Source organism: Bombina bombina, chromosome 8, assembly GCF_027579735.1.
Source record: "Bombina bombina isolate aBomBom1 chromosome 8, aBomBom1.pri, whole genome shotgun sequence".
Classification (NCBI taxonomy): domain Eukaryota; kingdom Metazoa; phylum Chordata; class Amphibia; order Anura; family Bombinatoridae; genus Bombina; species Bombina bombina.
This window is the reverse complement of record NC_069506.1, coordinates 36,393,285-36,413,212: the sequence shown is the minus strand read 5'-3', so window position 1 is coordinate 36,413,212 and position 19,928 is coordinate 36,393,285. Positions and strand designations below refer to the sequence as shown.

The following is a 19,928-nucleotide window of genomic DNA, read 5'->3' as shown; positions in this document are numbered from 1 at the left end:
TTCTGTTAAGTGTGATCAGTCCACGGGTCATCATTACTTCTGGGATATTACTCCTCCCCAACAGGAAGTGCAAGAGGATTCACCCAGCAGAGCTGCATATAGCTCCTCCCCTCTACGTCACTCCCAGTCATTCTCTTGCACCCAACGACTAGATAGGATGTGTGAGAGGACTATGGTGATTATACTTAGTTTTATATCTTCAATCAAAAGTTTGTTATTTTAAAATAGCACCGGAGTGTGTTATTATCTCTCTGGCAGAGTTTGAAGAAGAATCTACCAGAGTTTTTGTTATGATTTTAGCCGGAGTAGTTAAGATCATATTGCTGTTTCTCGGCCATCTGAGGAGAGGTAAACTTCAGATCAGGGGACAGCGGGCAGACGAATCTGCATAGAGGTATGTAGCAGTTTTTATTTTCTGACAATGGAATTGATGAGAAAATCCTGCCATACCGATATAATGTCATGTATGTATACTTTACACTTCAGTATTCTGGGGAATGGTACTTCACTAGAATTACACTGTAAGAAATACATAAAGCTGTTTAATAACTAGAGATTATGTTTAACGTTTTTGCTGGAATGTAAAATCGTTTTCATTTGCTGAGGTACTGAGTGAATAAATGTTTGGGCACTATTTTTCCACTTGGCAGTTGCTTAATCTGTTTTCTGACAGTTTCTGTTCTCCCTCACTGCTGTGTGTGAGGGGGAGGGGCCGTTTTTTGGCGCTTTTACTACGCATCAAATATTTCAGTCAGCAACTCATTGTATTCCCTGCATGATCCGGTTCATCTCTACAGAGCTCAGGGGTCTTCAAAACTTATTTTGAGGGAGGTAATTTCTCTCAGCAGAGCTGTGAGAATTATAGTTTGACTGAGATAAAAAACGTTTATTCTGTAATTTGTTTCCTGCTTTCAGAATTTGTTATCTTTGCTAATGGGATTAAACCTTTGCTAAAGTTGTGTTGTTTACAAGGATTGAGGCTATAACTGTTTCAATTTATTAATTTTCAACTGTCATAGATCTTCTGTGCTTCTTAAAGGCACAGTACGTTTTAATATTATTCTAATTGAATTGTATTTCCAAGTTGCAAGTTTATTTGCTAGTGTGTTAAACATGTCTGATTCAGAGGATGATACCTGTGTCATTTGTTGCAATGCCAAAGTGGAGCCCAATAGAAATTTATGTACTAACTGTATTGATGCTACTTTAAATAAAAATCAATCTGTACAAATTGAACAAATTTCACCAAACAACGAGGGGAGAGTTATGCCGACTAACTCGCCTCACGTGTCAGTACCTACATCTCCCGCTCAGAGGGAGGTGCGTGATATTGTAGCGCCGAGTACATCTGGGCGGCCATTACAAATCACATTACAGGATATGGCTACTGTTATGACTGAGGTTTTGGCTAAATTACCAGAACTAAGAGGTAAGCGTGATCACTCTGGGGTGAGAACAGAGTGCGCTGATAATATTAGGGCCATGTCAGACACTGCGTCACAGGTGGCAGAACATGAGGACGGAGAACTTCATTCTGTGGGTGACGGTTCTGATCCAAACAGACTGGATTCAGATATTTCAAATTTTAAATTTAAACTGGAAAACCTCCGCGTATTACTAGGGGAGGTGTTAGCGGCTCTGAATGATTGTAACACAGTTGCAATACCAGAGAAAATGTGTAGGTTGGATAAATATTTTGCGGTACCGACGAGTACTGAGGTTTTTCCTATACCTAAGAGACTTACTGAAATTGTTACTAAGGAGTGGGATAGACCCGGTGTGCCGTTCTCACCCCCTCCGATATTTAGAAAAATGTTTCCAATAGACGCCACCACAAGGGACTTATGGCAAACGGTCCCTAAGGTGGAGGGAGCAGTTTCTACCTTAGCTAAGCGTACCACTATCCCGGTGGAGGATAGCTGTGCTTTTTCAGATCCAATGGATAAAAAGTTAGAGGGTTACCTTAAGAAAATGTTTGTTCAACAAGGTTTTATATTGCAACCCCTTGCATGCATTGCGCCGATCACGGCTGCAGCGGCATTCTGGATTGAGTCTCTGGAAGAGAACATTGGTTCAGTTACTCTGGACGACATTACGGACAGGCTTAGAGTCCTTAAACTAGCTAATTCATTCATTTCGGAGGCCGTAGTACATCTTACTAAACTTACGGCGAAGAATTCAGGATTCGCCATTCAGGCACGCAGGGCGCTGTGGCTAAAATCCTGGTCAGCTGATGTTACTTCTAAGTCTAAATTGCTTAATATACCTTTCAAAGGGCAGACCTTATTCGGGCCCGGGTTGAAAGAGATTATCGCTGACATTACAGGAGGTAAAGGCCATGCCCTGCCTCAGGACAAAGCCAAAGCCAAGACTAGACAGTCTAATTTTCGTTCCTTTCGTAATTTCAAAGCAGGAGCAGCATCAACTTCCTCTGCACCAAAACAGGAAGGAGCTGTTGCTCGCTACAGACAAGGCTGGAAACCTAACCAGTCCTGGAACAAGGGCAAGCAGACTAGGAAACCTGCTGCTGCCCCTAAAACAGCATGAATTGAGGGCCCCCGATCCGGGATCGGATCTAGTGGGGGGCAGACTTTCTCTCTTCGCCCAGGCTTGGGCAAGAGATGTTCAGGATCCCTGGGCGCTAGAGATAATATCTCAGGGATACCTTCTGGACTTCAAATACTCTCCTCCAAGAGAGAGATTTCATCTGTCAAGATTGTCAACAATCCAGACAAAGAAAGAGGCGTTTCTACGCTGCGTACAAGAGCTCTTGTTAATGGGAGTAATCCATCCAGTTCCACGATCGGAAAAGGGACAGGGGTTTTACTCAAATCTGTTTGTGGTTCCCAAAAAAGAGGGAACTTTCAGACCAATCCTGGACTTAAAGATCCTAAACAAATTCCTAAGAGTTCCATCGTTCAAGATGGAGACTATTCGGACAATTTTACCTATGATCCAAGAGGGTCAGTACATGACCACTGTAGATTTAAAAGATGCTTACCTTCACATACCGATTCACAAAGATCATTATCGGTACCTAAGGTTTGCCTTCCTAGACAGGCATTACCAGTTTGTGGCTCTTCCATTCGGATTGGCTACAGCTCGAAGAATCTTCACAAAGGTTCTGGGTGCTCTTCTGGCGGTACTAAGACCGCGGGGAATCTCGGTAGCTCCATACCTAGACGACATTCTGATACAAGCTTCAAGCTTTCAAACTGCCAAGTCTCATACAGAGTTAGTGCTGGCATTTCTAAGGTCACATGGATGGAAGGTGAACGAAAACAAAAGTTCACTCGTTCCACTCACAAGAGTTCCCTTCCTGGGGACTCTTATAGATTCTGTAGAAATGAAGATTTACCTGACAGAGGACAGGCTAACAAGACTTCAAAGTGCTTGCCGCACCCTTCATTCCATTCAACACCCGTCAGTGGCTCAATGCATGGAGGTAATCGGCTTAATGGTAGCGGCAATGGACATAGTACCCTTTGCACGCTTACACCTCAGACCACTGCAACTGTGCATGCTAAATCAGTGGAATGGGGATTACTCAGACTTATCCCCTTCTCTGAATCTGGATCAAGAGACCAGAAATTCTCTTCTATGGTGGCTTTCTCGGCCACATCTGTCCAGGGGGATGCCATTCAGCAGACCAGACTGGACAATTGTAACAACAGACGCCAGCCTTCTAGGTTGGGGTGCCGTCTGGAATTCTCTGAAGGCTCAGGGACAATGGAGTCAGGAGGAGAGTCTCCTGCCAATAAACATTCTGGAATTGAGAGCAGTTCTCAATGCCCTCCTGGCTTGGCCCCAGTTGACAACTCGGGGGTTCATCAGGTTTCAGTCGGACAACATCACGACTGTAGCTTACATCAACCATCAGGGAGGGACAAGAAGCTCCCTAGCTATGATGGAAGTATCAAAGATAATTCGCTGGGCAGAGTCTCACTCTTGCCACCTGTCAGCAATCCACATCCCGGGAGTGGAGAACTGGGAGGCGGATTTCTTAAGTCGTCAGACTTTTCATCCGGGGGAGTGGGAACTTCATCCGGAGGTCTTTGCCCAAATACTTCGACGTTGGGGCAAACCAGAGATAGATCTCATGGCGTCTCGACAGAACGCCAAGCTTCCTCGTTACGGGTCCAGATCCAGGGATCCAGGAGCAGTCCTGATAGATGCTCTGACAGCACCTTGGGACTTCAGGATGGCTTACGTGTTTCCACCCTTCCCGTTGCTTCCTCGATTGATTGCCAGAATCAAACAAGAGAGAGCATCAGTGATTCTAATAGCACCTGCGTGGCCACGCAGGACTTGGTATGCAGACCTGGTGGACATGTCATCCTGTCCACCTTGGTCTCTACCTCTGAAACAGGACCTTCTGATACAGGGTCCCTTCAAACATCAAAATCTAACTTCTCTGAAGCTGACTGCTTGGAAATTGAACGCTTGATTTTATCAAGACGTGGGTTTTCTGAGTCAGTTATTGATACCTTAATACAGGCTAGGAAACCTGTTACCAGAAAGATTTACCATAAGATATGGCGTAAATACCTATATTGGTGTGAATCCAAAGGTTACTCTTGGAGTAAGGTTAGGATTCCTAGGATATTGTCTTTTCTACAAGAAGGTTTAGAAAAGGGTTTATCTGCTAGTTCTTTAAAGGGACAGATCTCAGCTCTGTCCATTCTGTTACACAAACGTCTGTCAGAAGTTCCTGACGTCCAGGCTTTTTGTCAGGCTTTGGCCAGGATTAAGCCTGTGTTTAAAACTGTTGCTCCACCATGGAGTTTAAACCTTGTTCTTAATGTTTTACAGGGCGTTCCGTTTGAACCCCTTCATTCCATTGATATAAAGTTGTTATCTTGGAAAGTTCTATTTTTAATGGCTATTTCCTCGGCTCGAAGAGTCTCTGAATTATCAGCCTTACATTGTGATTCTCCTTATTTGATTTTTCATTCGGATAAGGTAGTCCTGCGTACTAAACCTGGGTTCTTACCTAAGGTAGTTACTAACAGGAATATCAATCAAGAGATTGTTGTTCCTTCTTTATGCCCAAATCCTTCTTCAAAGAAGGAACGTCTACTGCACAACCTGGATGTAGTCTGTGCTCTAAAATTTTACTTACAGGCAACTAAGGAATTTCGACAAACGTCTTCTCTGTTTGTCATTTACTCTGGGCAGAGGAGAGGTCAAAAAGCTTCCGCTACCTCTCTTTCTTTTTGGCTTCGTAGCATAATTCGTTTAGCTTATGAGACTGCTGGACAGCAGCCTCCTGAAAGAATTACAGCTCATTCTACTAGAGCTGTGGCTTCCACTTGGGCCTTCAAGAATGAGGCCTCTGTTGAACAGATTTGCAAGGCTGCAACTTGGTCTTCGCTTCATACTTTTTCCAAATTTTACAAATTTGACACTTTTGCTTCATCGGAGGCTATTTTTGGGAGAAAGGTTCTTCAGGCAGTGGTTCCTTCTGTATAAAGAGCCTGCCTATCCCTCCCGTCATCCGTGTACTTTTGCTTTGGTATTGGTATCCCAGAAGTAATGATGACCCGTGGACTGATCACACTTAACAGAAGAAAACATAATTTATGCTTACCTGATAAATTCCTTTCTTCTGTAGTGTGATCAGTCCACGGCCCGCCCTGTTTTTAAGGCAGGTAAATATTTTTTAATTTATACTCCAGTCACCACTTCACCCTTGGCTTTTCCTTTCTCGTTGGTCCTTGGTAGAATGACTGGGAGTGACGTAGAGGGGAGGAGCTATATGCAGCTCTGCTGGGTGAATCCTCTTGCACTTCCTGTTGGGGAGGAGTAATATCCCAGAAGTAATGATGACCCGTGGACTGATCACACTACAGAAGAAAGGAATTTATCAGGTAAGCATAAATTATGTTTTTGGCAACACATGCTGCTCTTCTGGTTGGCAAGGATTTGCTCAATGATGACGATAACCCTTCTCAAATTGCTATATCTTCTCCAAGCTCTCCATATTTCTCTTTCTATTTATTTCCAAAGCTCCAGAATCTTATTATTAAATTCATATTGAAATTCATAAGGAAGGACTGTTGACAGAGTGTAGCCAAATCTACCATATACCTATTCTTCATCTCCTAGGGGGCTTGGGTGTTCCCAATGTCCAACTATACTGTTTTGCCACCTTTTTATAAGACATATTTAAATGGTGCTCTTAGATCACCAAATGACAAACTCCCAACAACTTGACAACATTCATATCTCTAAGTTGCTCTGTTACTCTGTTCACTGTTCTCTTTTTTTAACAAGTCTTCTGGCCTTCAGTAATAAACTAAAACATGAAACTCAGATCTATTGGGGCTGATTGGGTCAGCGGCCGTGTCTGCAGTACTTTGACTATTTGTTTAATCCCTTTGATTGCAGTGTTAATGGAGATAAATTTGCATGTGCTAACAAAAGAGAGCATTTTGTTCACTATTATCACCCTTTAAAGGGACACTAAATCCAATTTTTTTTCTTTCATGATTCTGATAGAGCATGAAATGTTAAACAACTTTCTAATTTACAACTATTATCAATTTTTCTTTGTTCTTATGGTATCTTTATTTGAAAAACAGGAATTAAAACTTAGGAGCCGGCGCATTTTAGGTTTAGCACCTGGGTAGCACCTGCTGATATGTGGCTAAATGTATCCACCAATCAGCAAGCGATATCCAGGGTGCTGAAAATGGGCTGGCTCCTAAGCTTTCAATCCTGCTTTTCAAATAAAGATGCCAAGAGAATAAAGAACAATTGATAATAGGAGTAAATTAGAAAGTTGCTTGACATTGAATGACGTATATGAATCATGAAAGAAAACATTTGGGTTTCATTGGCTTTTAGGTTTATTTCTGATGTCAAATCTTATGTTTCTTAATGTATGAAATTCTTTTTACAACAACCAGTCACAATTTCTGACATTAGGACTTTATACCTCTGCGTAGAATCTGCATTTCATTGCATGCCTTACTTTATCCACAGGTTACAAGATGAAGAAACGCGTAGGCGCTATAGAGGAGTTTGAGTTTTTACCTCTAACTGGAGGAAGGGAACTTCACATCTGCATTGCGATTACAGGCTGGCTATCTACGGGAAAATACGGTGAGATTCAAATCAGAGCAGAAAGCAAAGTCCTGTTTGTAAAAATGATGAATAATTAGGCAACAAGCTATGTCTGTCAGTGAAGTGTTTCACCTTGCTTTTTTTTTTACATTTATGTGATTTAAGTGTTGCACTTGAGCGCAATGTTTTTGGGGAAATTAAGTAAAGTGTAAATGCTTGAATAGATGAACAGCAAAACGCAAGTAAAGTATATTCAAATAATAAATTATTTAATTCAAATGTATACATATTAAAGGGACACCAGAATTTTTATTGTTTTAAAAGATAGATAATCCCTTTATTACCCATTCCCCAGTTTTTGCATAACCAACACAGTTATATTAATATACTTTTAACCTCTGTGATTATCTTGTATCTAAGCCTCTGCAAACTGCCCCTTTATTTCAGTTCTTTTGACAGACTTGCAGTCTAGCCAATCAGTGCCTGCTCCCAGAAAACTTCTCGTGCACGAGCACAGTGTTATCTTCTATATGAAATACGTGAACTAACACCCTCTAGTGGTGAAAAACTGTTAAAACTCATTCTGAAAAGAGGTGGCCTTCAAGGTCTAAGAAATTTGCATATGAACCTCCTATGTTAAGCTTTCAACTAAGAATACCAAGAGAACAAAGCAAAATTGGTGATAAAAGTAAATTGGAAAATTGTTTAAAATTACATGCTCTATCTGAATCATGAAAGTTTATTTTGGCCTAGACTGTCCCTTTAAATGTAATATCTAGGTTTATTATTGAAAAAAAAATGTTTGTAAAGGGACATAATCTTTGATCAGATGCTGGACTGGAAAGGGCTCAAATATTTATACTTAAATAAAAAAGATAGAACAGTTACCATAACACTTAAAACTGTTAAAGAAAGAGCAAGGCTGCACTCGTAGTAAACTGCGCTTTGTTACAAAAAAGGAAGGAAGCTAGGAGCAAGAGTGGGAGTCCGTCCCCCACCCAAGAGCCTAAAATGCAAACACACACAAATGTTAAAAACACATAAATGAAATATCCAGCACAGACTATTGAGCTACGATCATAACCTAATAAAGATATAAGTGATAATCAGATAGCACCACCCCACACCCCACAAGCTATCAAAAGGACGTGCCGGACGGCAAAAGCTGCAGAGATTACTGTAGTTACCGAGCATGCACATTACGGATAGATAGGGCCAGAAAAGTACAAAGTCCTAAAAGAGCCGTTAAGCGTGACTGGTCCGGGCACTCAAGTGTCTTACGACACGCTCCGGTGTCAAAGCAGTTTAATTTGGACTTTACTATCCCTTTAAAGTTAGTGAAGAATTCCAGTATTTGATGTTCAGCTTAGTGCACATTTTGCTCAAGCGATAGCCAACGTGAGATTTTTAGTGGCCCCCTTAGTAGACTGAGCTTTAGATCATCAGCCCCAAAGTTTGCAAATATGACAACTTTATTTGCTAATTAAACAATATTATAGTTATGCAATCAGCCACACAAATACAACACTTCAGAAGATGCTGTTAATTTATTTATTTGTTTTTATATAAACAAAACAGGAGACAGTTTAGTCTATGATAAGGCAACATTTTTAGTGGACCTCTTGTTCTGAAACCAAAAGTCTGTGCTGTTCTCTCAAGGACGCCAATTTCTATGAATAGTTGATCTTGGGTGATCAAGTGGTATTTTTTGCATAGGGCTGAGTACAAAATAATCTCCAGGTACTGTCAATCGTGCTCATCTTGTAATCATGACTACAGGTAGCCAAGCTAATGTAACATGCTGTAATAAATTAGAGCATGTAAGGTATTAGAATGTCCCTTTAAACTCCATATAGTCATTCCCTTTTAATAATCTTGTCAATCACCGATTTTTCTTCACTTCACACCTCTGAATTCTAAACTTTGTGCTGTCTACAAAGGTAACCCCCTGCTTTCCACCGAGGTGGCTGGATTCATGTAGATAAAATCGAGTCATATCTGTTGTTTTTATTTAGTGATGAACGTGTTTCTGCCAACTCCCTCTGTCTGTGACAGCTTGAGGGACACAGAGCCAAAGAGGTGGTGTTTTCGCCCACAACAAACCTGCCCGTGTCTCTACTCACACTCAGCGCTCTGCTGGAAAGATCATTTTTATTCCTTCCATTGTTCAAACGTTACAATTTTGAAGCATCATTTTTGAGATGCTAAATAATCTGTTCCCAGGCACATCTCTGGCTGAATGATACTATATAGTATTTATGGAACGTGGTATAGATGACTGCAGCTGCAATTAGTAATGCTTTTTTTCAAGCTAAGATAAAATGAGAATTAACTGTTGTATAATGTGCGCAAAAAGCTTTTAAACTTGCATTTCTGAATCTGACTGAAGCTCCCTGAAGTACTCGAATCACTGAGAGTCTTATGCACCAGCATATGCGCTTTATCTAAATGATTTATTTGTGATATATATGTCGGTACACACAAAATGGATTCAGTAAAGAATTTTTATAATATCAAAGTAAGTGCTTTGGTAACATGCAAATGTGGTTTAGAGCGTGGTGCGCTAGAATACGTGATAAAACTAGTAGAACTATAATTTAATCATGTAATTGTAATTAGCATTGTATGTTCCCTCCAGGTAGTTTCTCTGCCCCTTGGCATAGTTTGCTGCATTCAACAGAACAGTATTGCCTGGCCTGGGAGTCCAAATATCTCAGGGAGCTCGGAAACGCTCTGGATACCCTGCTGAATGGGCTTGTCAACATGGTAGCGCAAGAGGCGCTGAAATACACCATCCTATCAGGTAAGTGGTTTTTAGACTGTATGTGTATGTGAATTTGGGTTACTGGGTAAGTTGGCTGTATGGAATGATGGTTACTGGATAAGATGGCTGTATGGAATGATGGTTACTGGCTAAGATGGCTGTATGGAATGAGGGTTACTAGGTAAGATGGCTGTATGGAATGATGGTTACTGGATAAGATGGCTGTATGGAATGATGGTTACTGGATAAGATGGCTGTATGGAATGAGGGTTACTAGGTAAGATGGCTGTATGGAATGAGGGTTACTAGGTAAGATGGCTGTATGGAATGAGGGTTACTAGGTAAGATGGCTGTATGGAATGAGGGTTACTAGGTAAGATGGCTGTATGGAATGAGGGTTACTAGGTAAGATGGCTGTATGGAATGAGGGTTACTAGGTAAGATGGCTGTATGGAATGAGGGTTACTGGATAAGATGGCTGTATGGAATGATGGTTACTAGGTAAGATGGCTGTATGGAATGAGGGTTACTAGGTAAGATGGCTGTATGGAATGAGGGTTACTAGGTAAGATGGCTGTATGGAATGAGGGTTACTGGATAAGATGGCTGTATGGAATGAGGGTTACTAGGTAAGATGGCTGTATGGAATGAGGGTTACTAGGTAAGATGGCTGTATGGAATGAGGGTTACTAGGTAAGATGGCTGTATGGAATGAGGGTTACTGGATAAGATGGCTGTATGGAATGATGGTTACTAGGTAAGATGGCTGTATGGAATGAGGGTTACTAGGTAAGATGGCTGTATGGAATGAGGGTTACTGGCTAAGATGGCTGTATGGAATGATGGTTACTGGATAAGATGGCTGTATGGAACGATGGTTACTAGGTAAGATGGCTGTATGGAATGATGGTTACTAGGTAAGATGGCTGTATGGAATGATGGTTACTGGCTAAGATGGCTGCATGGAATGAAGGTTCCTGGGTAAGATGGCTGTACAGAATGAGGGTTATTGGGTAAGATGGCTGTACAGAATGAGGGTTCCTGGGTAAGATGACTGTACAGAATGAGGGTTGCTGGGTAAGATGACTGTACAGAATGAGGGTTGCTGGGTAAGATGACTGTAGGGTATGGAGGAGTGTTATTTATGGTATGTAAGTGACCCTGTATATAGAAGCTTTGTCTCTTTTTACTGTGCAGGTATTGTTACTGCCCTGACATGGCCGGCATCACTAATAACTGTAGCCAGCGTCATTGATAATCCCTGGGGAGTTTGTCTCAGCCGCTCAGCAGAAGTTGGCAAACATTTGGCTCACATACTTTTGACAAGAGAACAGGTAACTTCTATATATGCAATGCAAAGAGGTTACTGTCCCTAGACTTGCAGAGCAGTGACTGTCCCTAAACTTGCAGAGCAGTGACTGTCTCCAGACCTGCAGAGCAATGACTATCCCCAGACCTGCAGAGCATTGACTATCCCCAGACCTGCAGAGCAGTGACTATCCCCAGACCTGCAGAGCAGTGACTATCCCCAGACCTGCAGAGCAGTGACTATCCCTAGACCTGCAGAGCGGTGACTATCCCTAGACCTGCAGAGCAGTGACTGTCCCCAGACCTGCAGAGCAGTGACTATTCCCAGACCTGCAGAGCAGTGACTATCCCCAGACCTGCAGAGCAGTGACTATCCCTAGACCTGCAGAGCGGTGACTATCCCTACACCTGCAGAGCAGTGACTGTCCCCAGACCTGCAGAGCAGTGACTATTCCCAGACCTGCAGAGCAGTGACTATCCCCAGACCTGAAGAGCAGTGACTATCCCTAGACTTACAGAGCAGTGACTATCCCCAGACCTGCAGAGCAGTGACTATCCCCAGACCTGCAGAGCAGTGACTATCCCCAGACCTGCAGAACAGTGACTATCCCTTGACCTACAGAGCAGTGACTATCCCCAGACCTGCAAAGCAGTGACTATTCCGAGACCTGCAGAGCAGTGACTATCCCTAAACCTGCAGAGCAGTGACTTTCCCTTGACCTGCAGAGCAGTGACTATCCCTAGACCTGCAGAGCAGTGACTATCCCTAGACCTGCAGGACAGTGACGATCCCTAGACCTGCAGGGCAGTGACGATCCCTAGACCTGCAGAGCAGTGACTATCCCTAGACCAGCAGAGCAGTGACTATCCCTAGACCTGTAAGTGACTATCCCTAGACCTGCAGAGCAGTGACGATCCTTAGACCTGCAGTGTAGTGACTATCCATATAGAGAGGTGACTATCCCGAGACCTGCAGAGCAGTGACTATCCCTAGAACAGTGACAATCCCTAGACCTGCAGAGCAGTGACCATACCTAGAACAGTGACGATCCCTAGACCTGCAGAGCAGTGACTATCCCTAGACCTGCAGAGCCGTGACTATCCTTAGACCTGCAGAGCAGTGACTAGACCTAGACCTGCAGAGCAGTGACTATCCTTAGACCTGCAGAGCAATGACTATCCCGAGACCTGCAGAGCAGTGACCATCCCTAGAACAGTGACGATCCCTAGACCTGCAGAGCAGTGACGATCCCTAGACCTGCAGAGCAGTGACGATCCCTAGACCTGCAGAGCAGTGACTATCCCTAGAGCTGCAGAGCAGTGACTATCCCTAGACCTGTAAGTGACTATCCCTAGACCTGCAGAGCAGTGACGATCCTTAGACCTGTAGCGTAGTGACTATCCTTATAGAGCAGTGACTATCCCCAGATCTGCAGAGCAGTGACTATCCCTTGACCTGCAGAGCAGTGACTATCCCTAGACCTTCAGAGCAGTGACTATCCCTAGACCTTCAGAGCAGTGACTATCCCTAGACCTTCAGAGCAGTGACTATCTCTAGACCTTCAGAGCAGTGACTATCCCTAGACCTGCAGAGCAGTGACTATCCCGAGACCTGCAGAGCAGTGACTATCCCGAGACCTGCAGAGCAGTGACTATCCGTAGAACAGTGAGGATCCCTAGACCTGCAGAGCAGTGACGATCCCTAGACCTGCAGAGCAGTGACGATCCCTAGACCTGCAGAGCAGTGACGATCCCTAGACCTGCAGAGCAGTGACGATCCCTAGACCTGCAGAGCAGTGACGATCCCTAGACCTGCAGAGCAGTGACTATCCCTAGAGCTGCAGAGCAGTGACTATCCCTAGACCTGTAAGTGACTATCCCTAGACCTGCAGAGCAGTGACGATCCTTAGACCTGTAGCGTAGTGACTATCCTTATAGAGCAGTGACTATCCCCAGACCTGCAGAGCAGTGACTATCCCTAGACCTGCAAAGCAGTGACTATCCCTAGACCTGCAAAGCAGTGACTATCCCTAGACCTGTAAGTGACTCCCTAGACCTGCAGAGCAGTGACAATCCTTAGACCGGCAGCGTAGTGACTATCCTTAGACCTGCAGAGCAGTGGCTATCCCTAGACCTGCAGAGCAGTGACTATCCCTTGACCTGCAGAGCAGTGACTATCCCTAGACCTGCAGAGCAGTGACTATCCCTAGACCTGCAGAGCATGACTATCCCTTGACCTGCAGAGCAGTGACTATCCCTTGACCTACAGAGCAGTGACTATCCCTAGACCTGCAGAGCAGTGACTATCCCCAGACCTGCAGAGCAGTGACTATCCCCAGACCTGCAGAGCAGTGACTATCCCTTGACCTGCAGAGCAGTGACTATCCCTAGACCTGCAGAGCAGTGACTATCCCTAGACCTGCAGAGCAGTGACTATCCCTAGACCTGCAGAGCAGTGACTATCCCTAGACCTGCAGAGCAGTGACTATCCCTTGACCTGCAGAACAGTGACTATCTCTAGACCTGCAGAGCAGTGACTATCCTTACACCTGCAGAGCAGTGACACCCGTCATTTACATGATCATTTTATACACCACAATAACAGTCAATGTGAAATGTAAAACTTCATGTAGCATTGTTATTGGGAACTTATTTTAATTCCTGTCTTTAGCGACCATATGTTCCTTTATTGCTAATGGTAATTTGCTCTCCTGAGTTGGGATTATATGAGATACTTTACATTGCTCATTATGCAAAACAACATCTCCAGGTATTAGCTGCACAATTTCTGGTGAAGAGGCAGCTGTGTGCAAGGGGTAATGTTTCTGTGCGGAATTAGACACAGACTCCATAAGAGGCTAACTAAGACCTTATACACTGAGTTGTTCATTTACTGCAGGCTTAGGATAAGCTTATAAAAATTGTCACTGTTGAACCACAAGTCATAAAGTTTCTGTATAAATATGAATTATTTCAAGAGAGAGAGAAAGAATGGTATAAGTTTATGCACAATGTTGCCTAGATTGCGAGTGGAGAGCAAAATTGCGCTTTCGCAAAAGCGATATTTGCGCTCCACTCAGTAACACAAGCGCACACAAATGTTTGCTGGTGTTAGAAGTTAAGCGCAATGCGAACACTACCTTGCGTGCGCATAGCCTGGAAGGCTTGCGCTCACGAGAACGTGCGTCCATAGGCTCCAATGGGAGCCTCGTTGTGATGCCATGAGACACTGCAAAGAACCTAACGCAGCGGAGGTAAGTCGCACAGCATTGGGCAGTAATTAAAAATATATATGTATATATGCTCATATACATATATATTTATGTGTTTATATGTGTATATACATAAGCATATATATTTATGTGTTTATATGTGTATATACATAAGCATATATATTTATGTGTTTATATGTGTATATACATAAGCATATATATTTATGTGTTTATATGTGTATATACATAAGCATATATATTTATGTGTTTATATGTGTATATACATATACATATATATTTATGTGTTTATATGTGTATATACATAAGCATATATATTTGTGTTTATATGTGTATATACATAAGCATATATATTTATGTGTTTATATGTGTATATACATAAGCATATATATTTATGTGTTTATATGTGTATATACATAAGCATATATATTTATGTGTATATACATAAGCATATATATTTATGTGTTTATATGTGTATATACATAAGCATATATATTTATGTGTTTATATGTGTATATACATAAGCATATATATTTATGTGTTTATATGTGTACATACATAAGCATATATATTTATGTGTTTATATGTGTATATACATAAGCATATATATATTTATGTGTTTATATGTGTATATACATAAGCATATATATTTATGTGTTTATATGTGTATATACATAAGCATATATATTTATGTGTTTATATGTGTACATACATAAGCATATATATTTATGTGTTTATATGTGTACATACATAAGCATATATATTTATGTGTTTATATGTGTACATACATAAGCATATATATTTATGTGTTTATATGTGTATATACATAAGCATATATATTTATGTGTTTATATGTGTATATACATAAGCATAAATATTTATGTGTTTATATGTGTATATACATAAGCATATATATTTATGTGTGTATATGTGTACATACATAAGCATATATATTTATGTGTTTATATGTGTATATACATAAGCATATATATTTATGTGTTTATATGTGTATATACATAAGCATATATATTTATGTGTTTATATGTGTACATACATAAGCATATATATTTATGTGTTTATATGTGTATATACATAAGCATATATATTTATGTGTTTATATGTGTACATACATAAGCATATATATTTATGTGCATATATATTTATGTGTTTATATGTGTACATACATAAGCATATATATTTATGTGTTTATATGTGTATATACATAAGCATATATATTTATGTGTTTATATGTGTACATACATAAGCATATATATTTATGTGTTTATATGTGTATATACATAAGCATATATATTTATGTGTTTATATGTGTATATACATAAGCATATAAATTTACAGTGATAACACAGTCACCATTCACATCTATGTAAAGACACTTTGGGACACTGGGACACTCCTCTAAATTCACAAAATGGAGTTGGATCTTCACTCTCTCCAAGCCCTATATATTTCTGTACATCCCATTCACTTAAAGGGACAGTATACACCAATTTTCATATAACTGCATGTAATAGACACTTATATAAAGAATAATGTGCATGGATACTGAGCTAAAATTCCAATATTAAACCTTTTAAAAACTTACTTAGAAGCTTCCAGATTAGCTCTGTTAAAAAGGTTACTGGAACACCCACTGCAAGTGGGAAATAGACACACCCCTCACCCTTTGCATATGAAAAGACCCTTTACACAAACAGGAGCAAGCTGGAGTAGGTATACATAAGTATTCTCCTAAAACTTTGGGGCTTGGTTAGGAGTCTGAAAATCAGAGCAATGTTATTTAAAAATAAGCAAAACTATGATTTTTTTTTTAAAACTGTATGGGCTGCATAAATGGATCATCTACAAAACATTTATGAAAAGAAAAAGCTAGTGTATAATGTCCCTTTAAAGGGACATGAAACCCAAAAATGTTTTTTTTTGTGATTTAGACCGAGCATACCATTTGTTTTTTTAAAAAAAATCCAATTTATTTCTACCCTAAATTTGCTTCATTTTCATGGTATTCTTTGTTGAAGAGATACCTAAGTAGGTTTCATTGACATGTCTGGAACAATAAGTGGGAAGGATAAAGTGCTGTCATCTGGTGTTCTTGCAAATGTATAACATTGTTTCATAACTGCTGCCATATAGTATTGCACACCCCTGGATACACCTCCCTGCTTTTTAACAAATGATACCAAGAGAATAAAGAACATTTGATAGCAGATGTAAATTGGAAAGATGTCTAACATTGCATATTCTATCTGAATCATGAAAGACATTTTTGGGGTTTCATCTCTGTTTATTGTTATTATTATTTATTATTATTGCTTTTTCCGTTCCTAGTAAACAAAATCTGGAGTGACTGAGAAGCTTTCTAATGTTTGTGAATCTAGAGGGCTCTTATGTAGTAGGGCAGAAGTGATCAGTATCAAGACTGGATTGGTGCCTTCATATAAGGCTAGTGTAGTAAACATGGTGTTATTGCATTCAGAAAATACTCACTTTGACAGTATGTTGAGCTTTTGTTTTTGTTTTTTCCGCAACATTGCAGAAAAACATAATTTATGTAAGAACTTACCTGATAAATTCATTTCTTTCATATTAGCAAGAGTCCATGAGCTAGTGACGTATGGGATATACATTCCTACCAGGAGGGGCAAAGTTTCCCAAACCTTAAAATGCCTATAAATACACCCCTCACCACACCCACAATTCAGTTTAACGAATAGCCAAGAAGTGGGGTGATAAGAAAAAAGTGCGAAAGCATATAAAATAAGGAATTGGAATAATTGTGCTTTATACAAAAAAATCAAAACCACCACAAAAAAGGGCGGGCCTCATGGACTCTTGCTAATATGAAAGAAATGAATTTATCAGGTAAGTTCTTACATAAATTATGTTTTCTTTCATGTAATTAGCAAGAGTCCATGAGCTAGTGACGTATGGGATAATGATTACCCAAGATGTGGATCTTTCCACACAAGAGTCACTAGAGAGGGAGGGATAAAATAAAGACAGCCAATTCCTGCTGAAAATAATCCACACCCAGAATAAAATTTAATGAAAAAACATAAGCAGAAGATTCAAACTGAAACCACTGCCTGAAGTACGTTTCTACCAAAAACTGCTTCAGAAGAAGAAAACACATCAAAATGGTAGAATTTAGTAAAAGTATGCAAAGAGGACCAAGTTGCTGGTTTGCAAATCTGATCAACCGAAGCTTCATTCTTAAACGCCCAGGAAGTAGAAACTGACCTAGTAGAATGAGCTGTAATCCTTTGAGGCGGAGTGTTACCCGACTCAACATAGTCATGATGAAATAAAGATTTTAACCAAGATGCCAAAGAAATGGCAGAAGCTTTCTGGTCTTTTCTAGAACCGGAAAAGATGACAAATAGACTAGAAGTCTTTCGGAAAGACTTAGTAGCTTCAACATAATATTACAAAGCTCTAACAGCATCCAAAGAATGCAATGATTTCTCCTTAGAATTCATAGGATTAGGACATAATGAAGGAACCACAATTTCTCTACTAATGTTGTTAGAATTCACAACCTTAGGTAAAAAATTCAAAAGAAGTTCGCAGCACCGCCTTATCCTGATGCAAAATCAGAAAAGGAGACTCACAAAAAATAATAGATAATTCAGAGTCTCTTCTGGCAGAAGAGATGGCCAAAAGAAACAAAACTTTCCAAGAAAGTTATATAACGACCAAAGAATGCCTGGGTTCAAAAGGAGGAGCTTGAAGAGCCCCCAGAACCAAATTCAAACTCCAAGGAGGAGAAATTGACTTAATGACAAGTTTTATACGAACAAAAGGTTGTACAAAACAATGAATATCAGGAAGATTAGCAATCCTTCTGTGAAAAAGAACAGAAAGAGCAGAGATTTGTCTTACAAGAAACTTGCGGACAAACCTTTATCTAAACCATCCTGAAGAAATATAAGTCTTCCAGACTCTATAATATATCTCTCTAGATACAGATTTACGAGCCTGTCACATAGTATCAATCACAGAGTCAGAGAAACCTCTTTGACCAACAATCAAGCGTTCAAACTCCACACCTTAAAACTAAGGTTTTGAGATCCTGATGGAAAAAAGAACCTTGAGACAGAAAGACTGGTCTTAACGGAAGAGTCCACAGCCGGCAAGAGGCCATCCGGACAAGATCCGCATACCAAAACCTGTGAGGCCATGCTGGAGCTACCAGCAGGACAAACGAGCATTCCTTTAGAATATTGGAGAATACCCTTGGAAGAAGAACTAGAGGCGGAAAGATAGAGGCAGGATGACACTTGTAAGGAAGAGATAATGTATCCACTGCCTCCGCCCGAGGATCCCGGGATCCGGACAGATACCAGGGAAGTTTCTTGTTTAGATGAGAAGCCATCAGATCTATTTCTGGAAGTTCCCACATTTGAACAATCTGAGGAAATACCTCTGGGTGAAGACCATTCGCCCAGGTGCAACGTTTGGCGACTGAGATAATCCGCTTTCCAATTGTCCATACCTGGGATATGAACCGCAGAGATTAGACAGGAGCTGGATTCCGCCCAAACCAAAATTCGAGATACTTCTTTCATAGCCAGAGGACTGTGAGTCCCTCCTTGATGATTGATGTATGCCACAGTTGTGACATTGTTTATCTGAAAACAAATGAACAACTCTCTCTTCAGAAGAGGCCAAGACTGAAGAGCTCTGAAAATTGCACGGAGTTCCAAAATATTGATCGGAAATCTCACCTCCTGAGATTCCCAAACCCCTTGTGCCGTCAGATACCCCCACACAGCTCCCCAACCTGTAAGACTTGTATCTGTTGAGATTATAGTCCAGGTCGGAAGAACAAGAAGCCCCCTGAACTAAACGATGGTGATCTGTCCACCAAGTCAGAGAGTGTCGTATAATCGGTTTAAAGATATTAATTGAGATATCTTTGAGTAATCCCTGCACCATTGGTTCAGCATACAGAGCTGAAGAGGTCGCATGTGAAAATGAGCAAAGGAGATCGCATCTGATGCGGCAGTCCTAAGATCTAAAAATTTCCATGCATAAGGCTACCAAAGGGAATGATTGTGACTGAAGGTTTTGACAAGCTGATATCAATGTTAAACTTCTCTTGTCTGACAAGGACAGAGTCATAGACACTGAATCTATCTAGAAACCTAAAAAGGTTACCCTTGTCTGAGGAATCAATGAACTGATTGGTAAATTGATCCTCCAACCATGAACTTGAAGAAACAACACAAGTCGATTCGTATGAGATTCTTTGAAAATGAGAAGACTGAGCAAGTACCCAGATATCGTCCAATAAGGAAATACCAAAACCCTGTTCTCTGATTACAGAAAGAAGGGCACCGAGAACCAAAAAAAATCTTGGAACTGAGGCTAGGCCAAACGGTAGAGCCACAAAACTGGTAATGCTTGTCTAAAAAGAGAATCTCAGACACTAAAAGTGATCTGGATGAATCGGAATATGCAGATACACATCCTGTAACTCTATTGTAGACAAATAATGCCCTTGCTAAACAAAAGGCAGGATAGTCCTACAGTAACCA

At 40.8% G+C, this 19,928-nt stretch overlaps 1 protein-coding gene across 3 annotated transcripts in view; it reads left to right on the top strand.

The window, feature by feature from the left end:
• The window catches only part of TMCO4 (transmembrane and coiled-coil domains 4), a 148,904-nt gene that overhangs the window by 61,615 nt on the left and 67,361 nt on the right, over positions 1-19,928 (top strand). For all 3 annotated transcript variants that reach the window (XM_053690304.1, XM_053690302.1, XM_053690303.1), the window contains exons 8-10: positions 6,988-7,107; positions 9,707-9,871; positions 11,030-11,166. In XM_053690304.1, the coding sequence (XP_053546279.1) occupies positions 6,988-7,107; positions 9,707-9,871; positions 11,030-11,166 (422 nt within the window). The remainder of the gene's footprint in view (positions 1-6,987; positions 7,108-9,706; positions 9,872-11,029; positions 11,167-19,928) is intronic.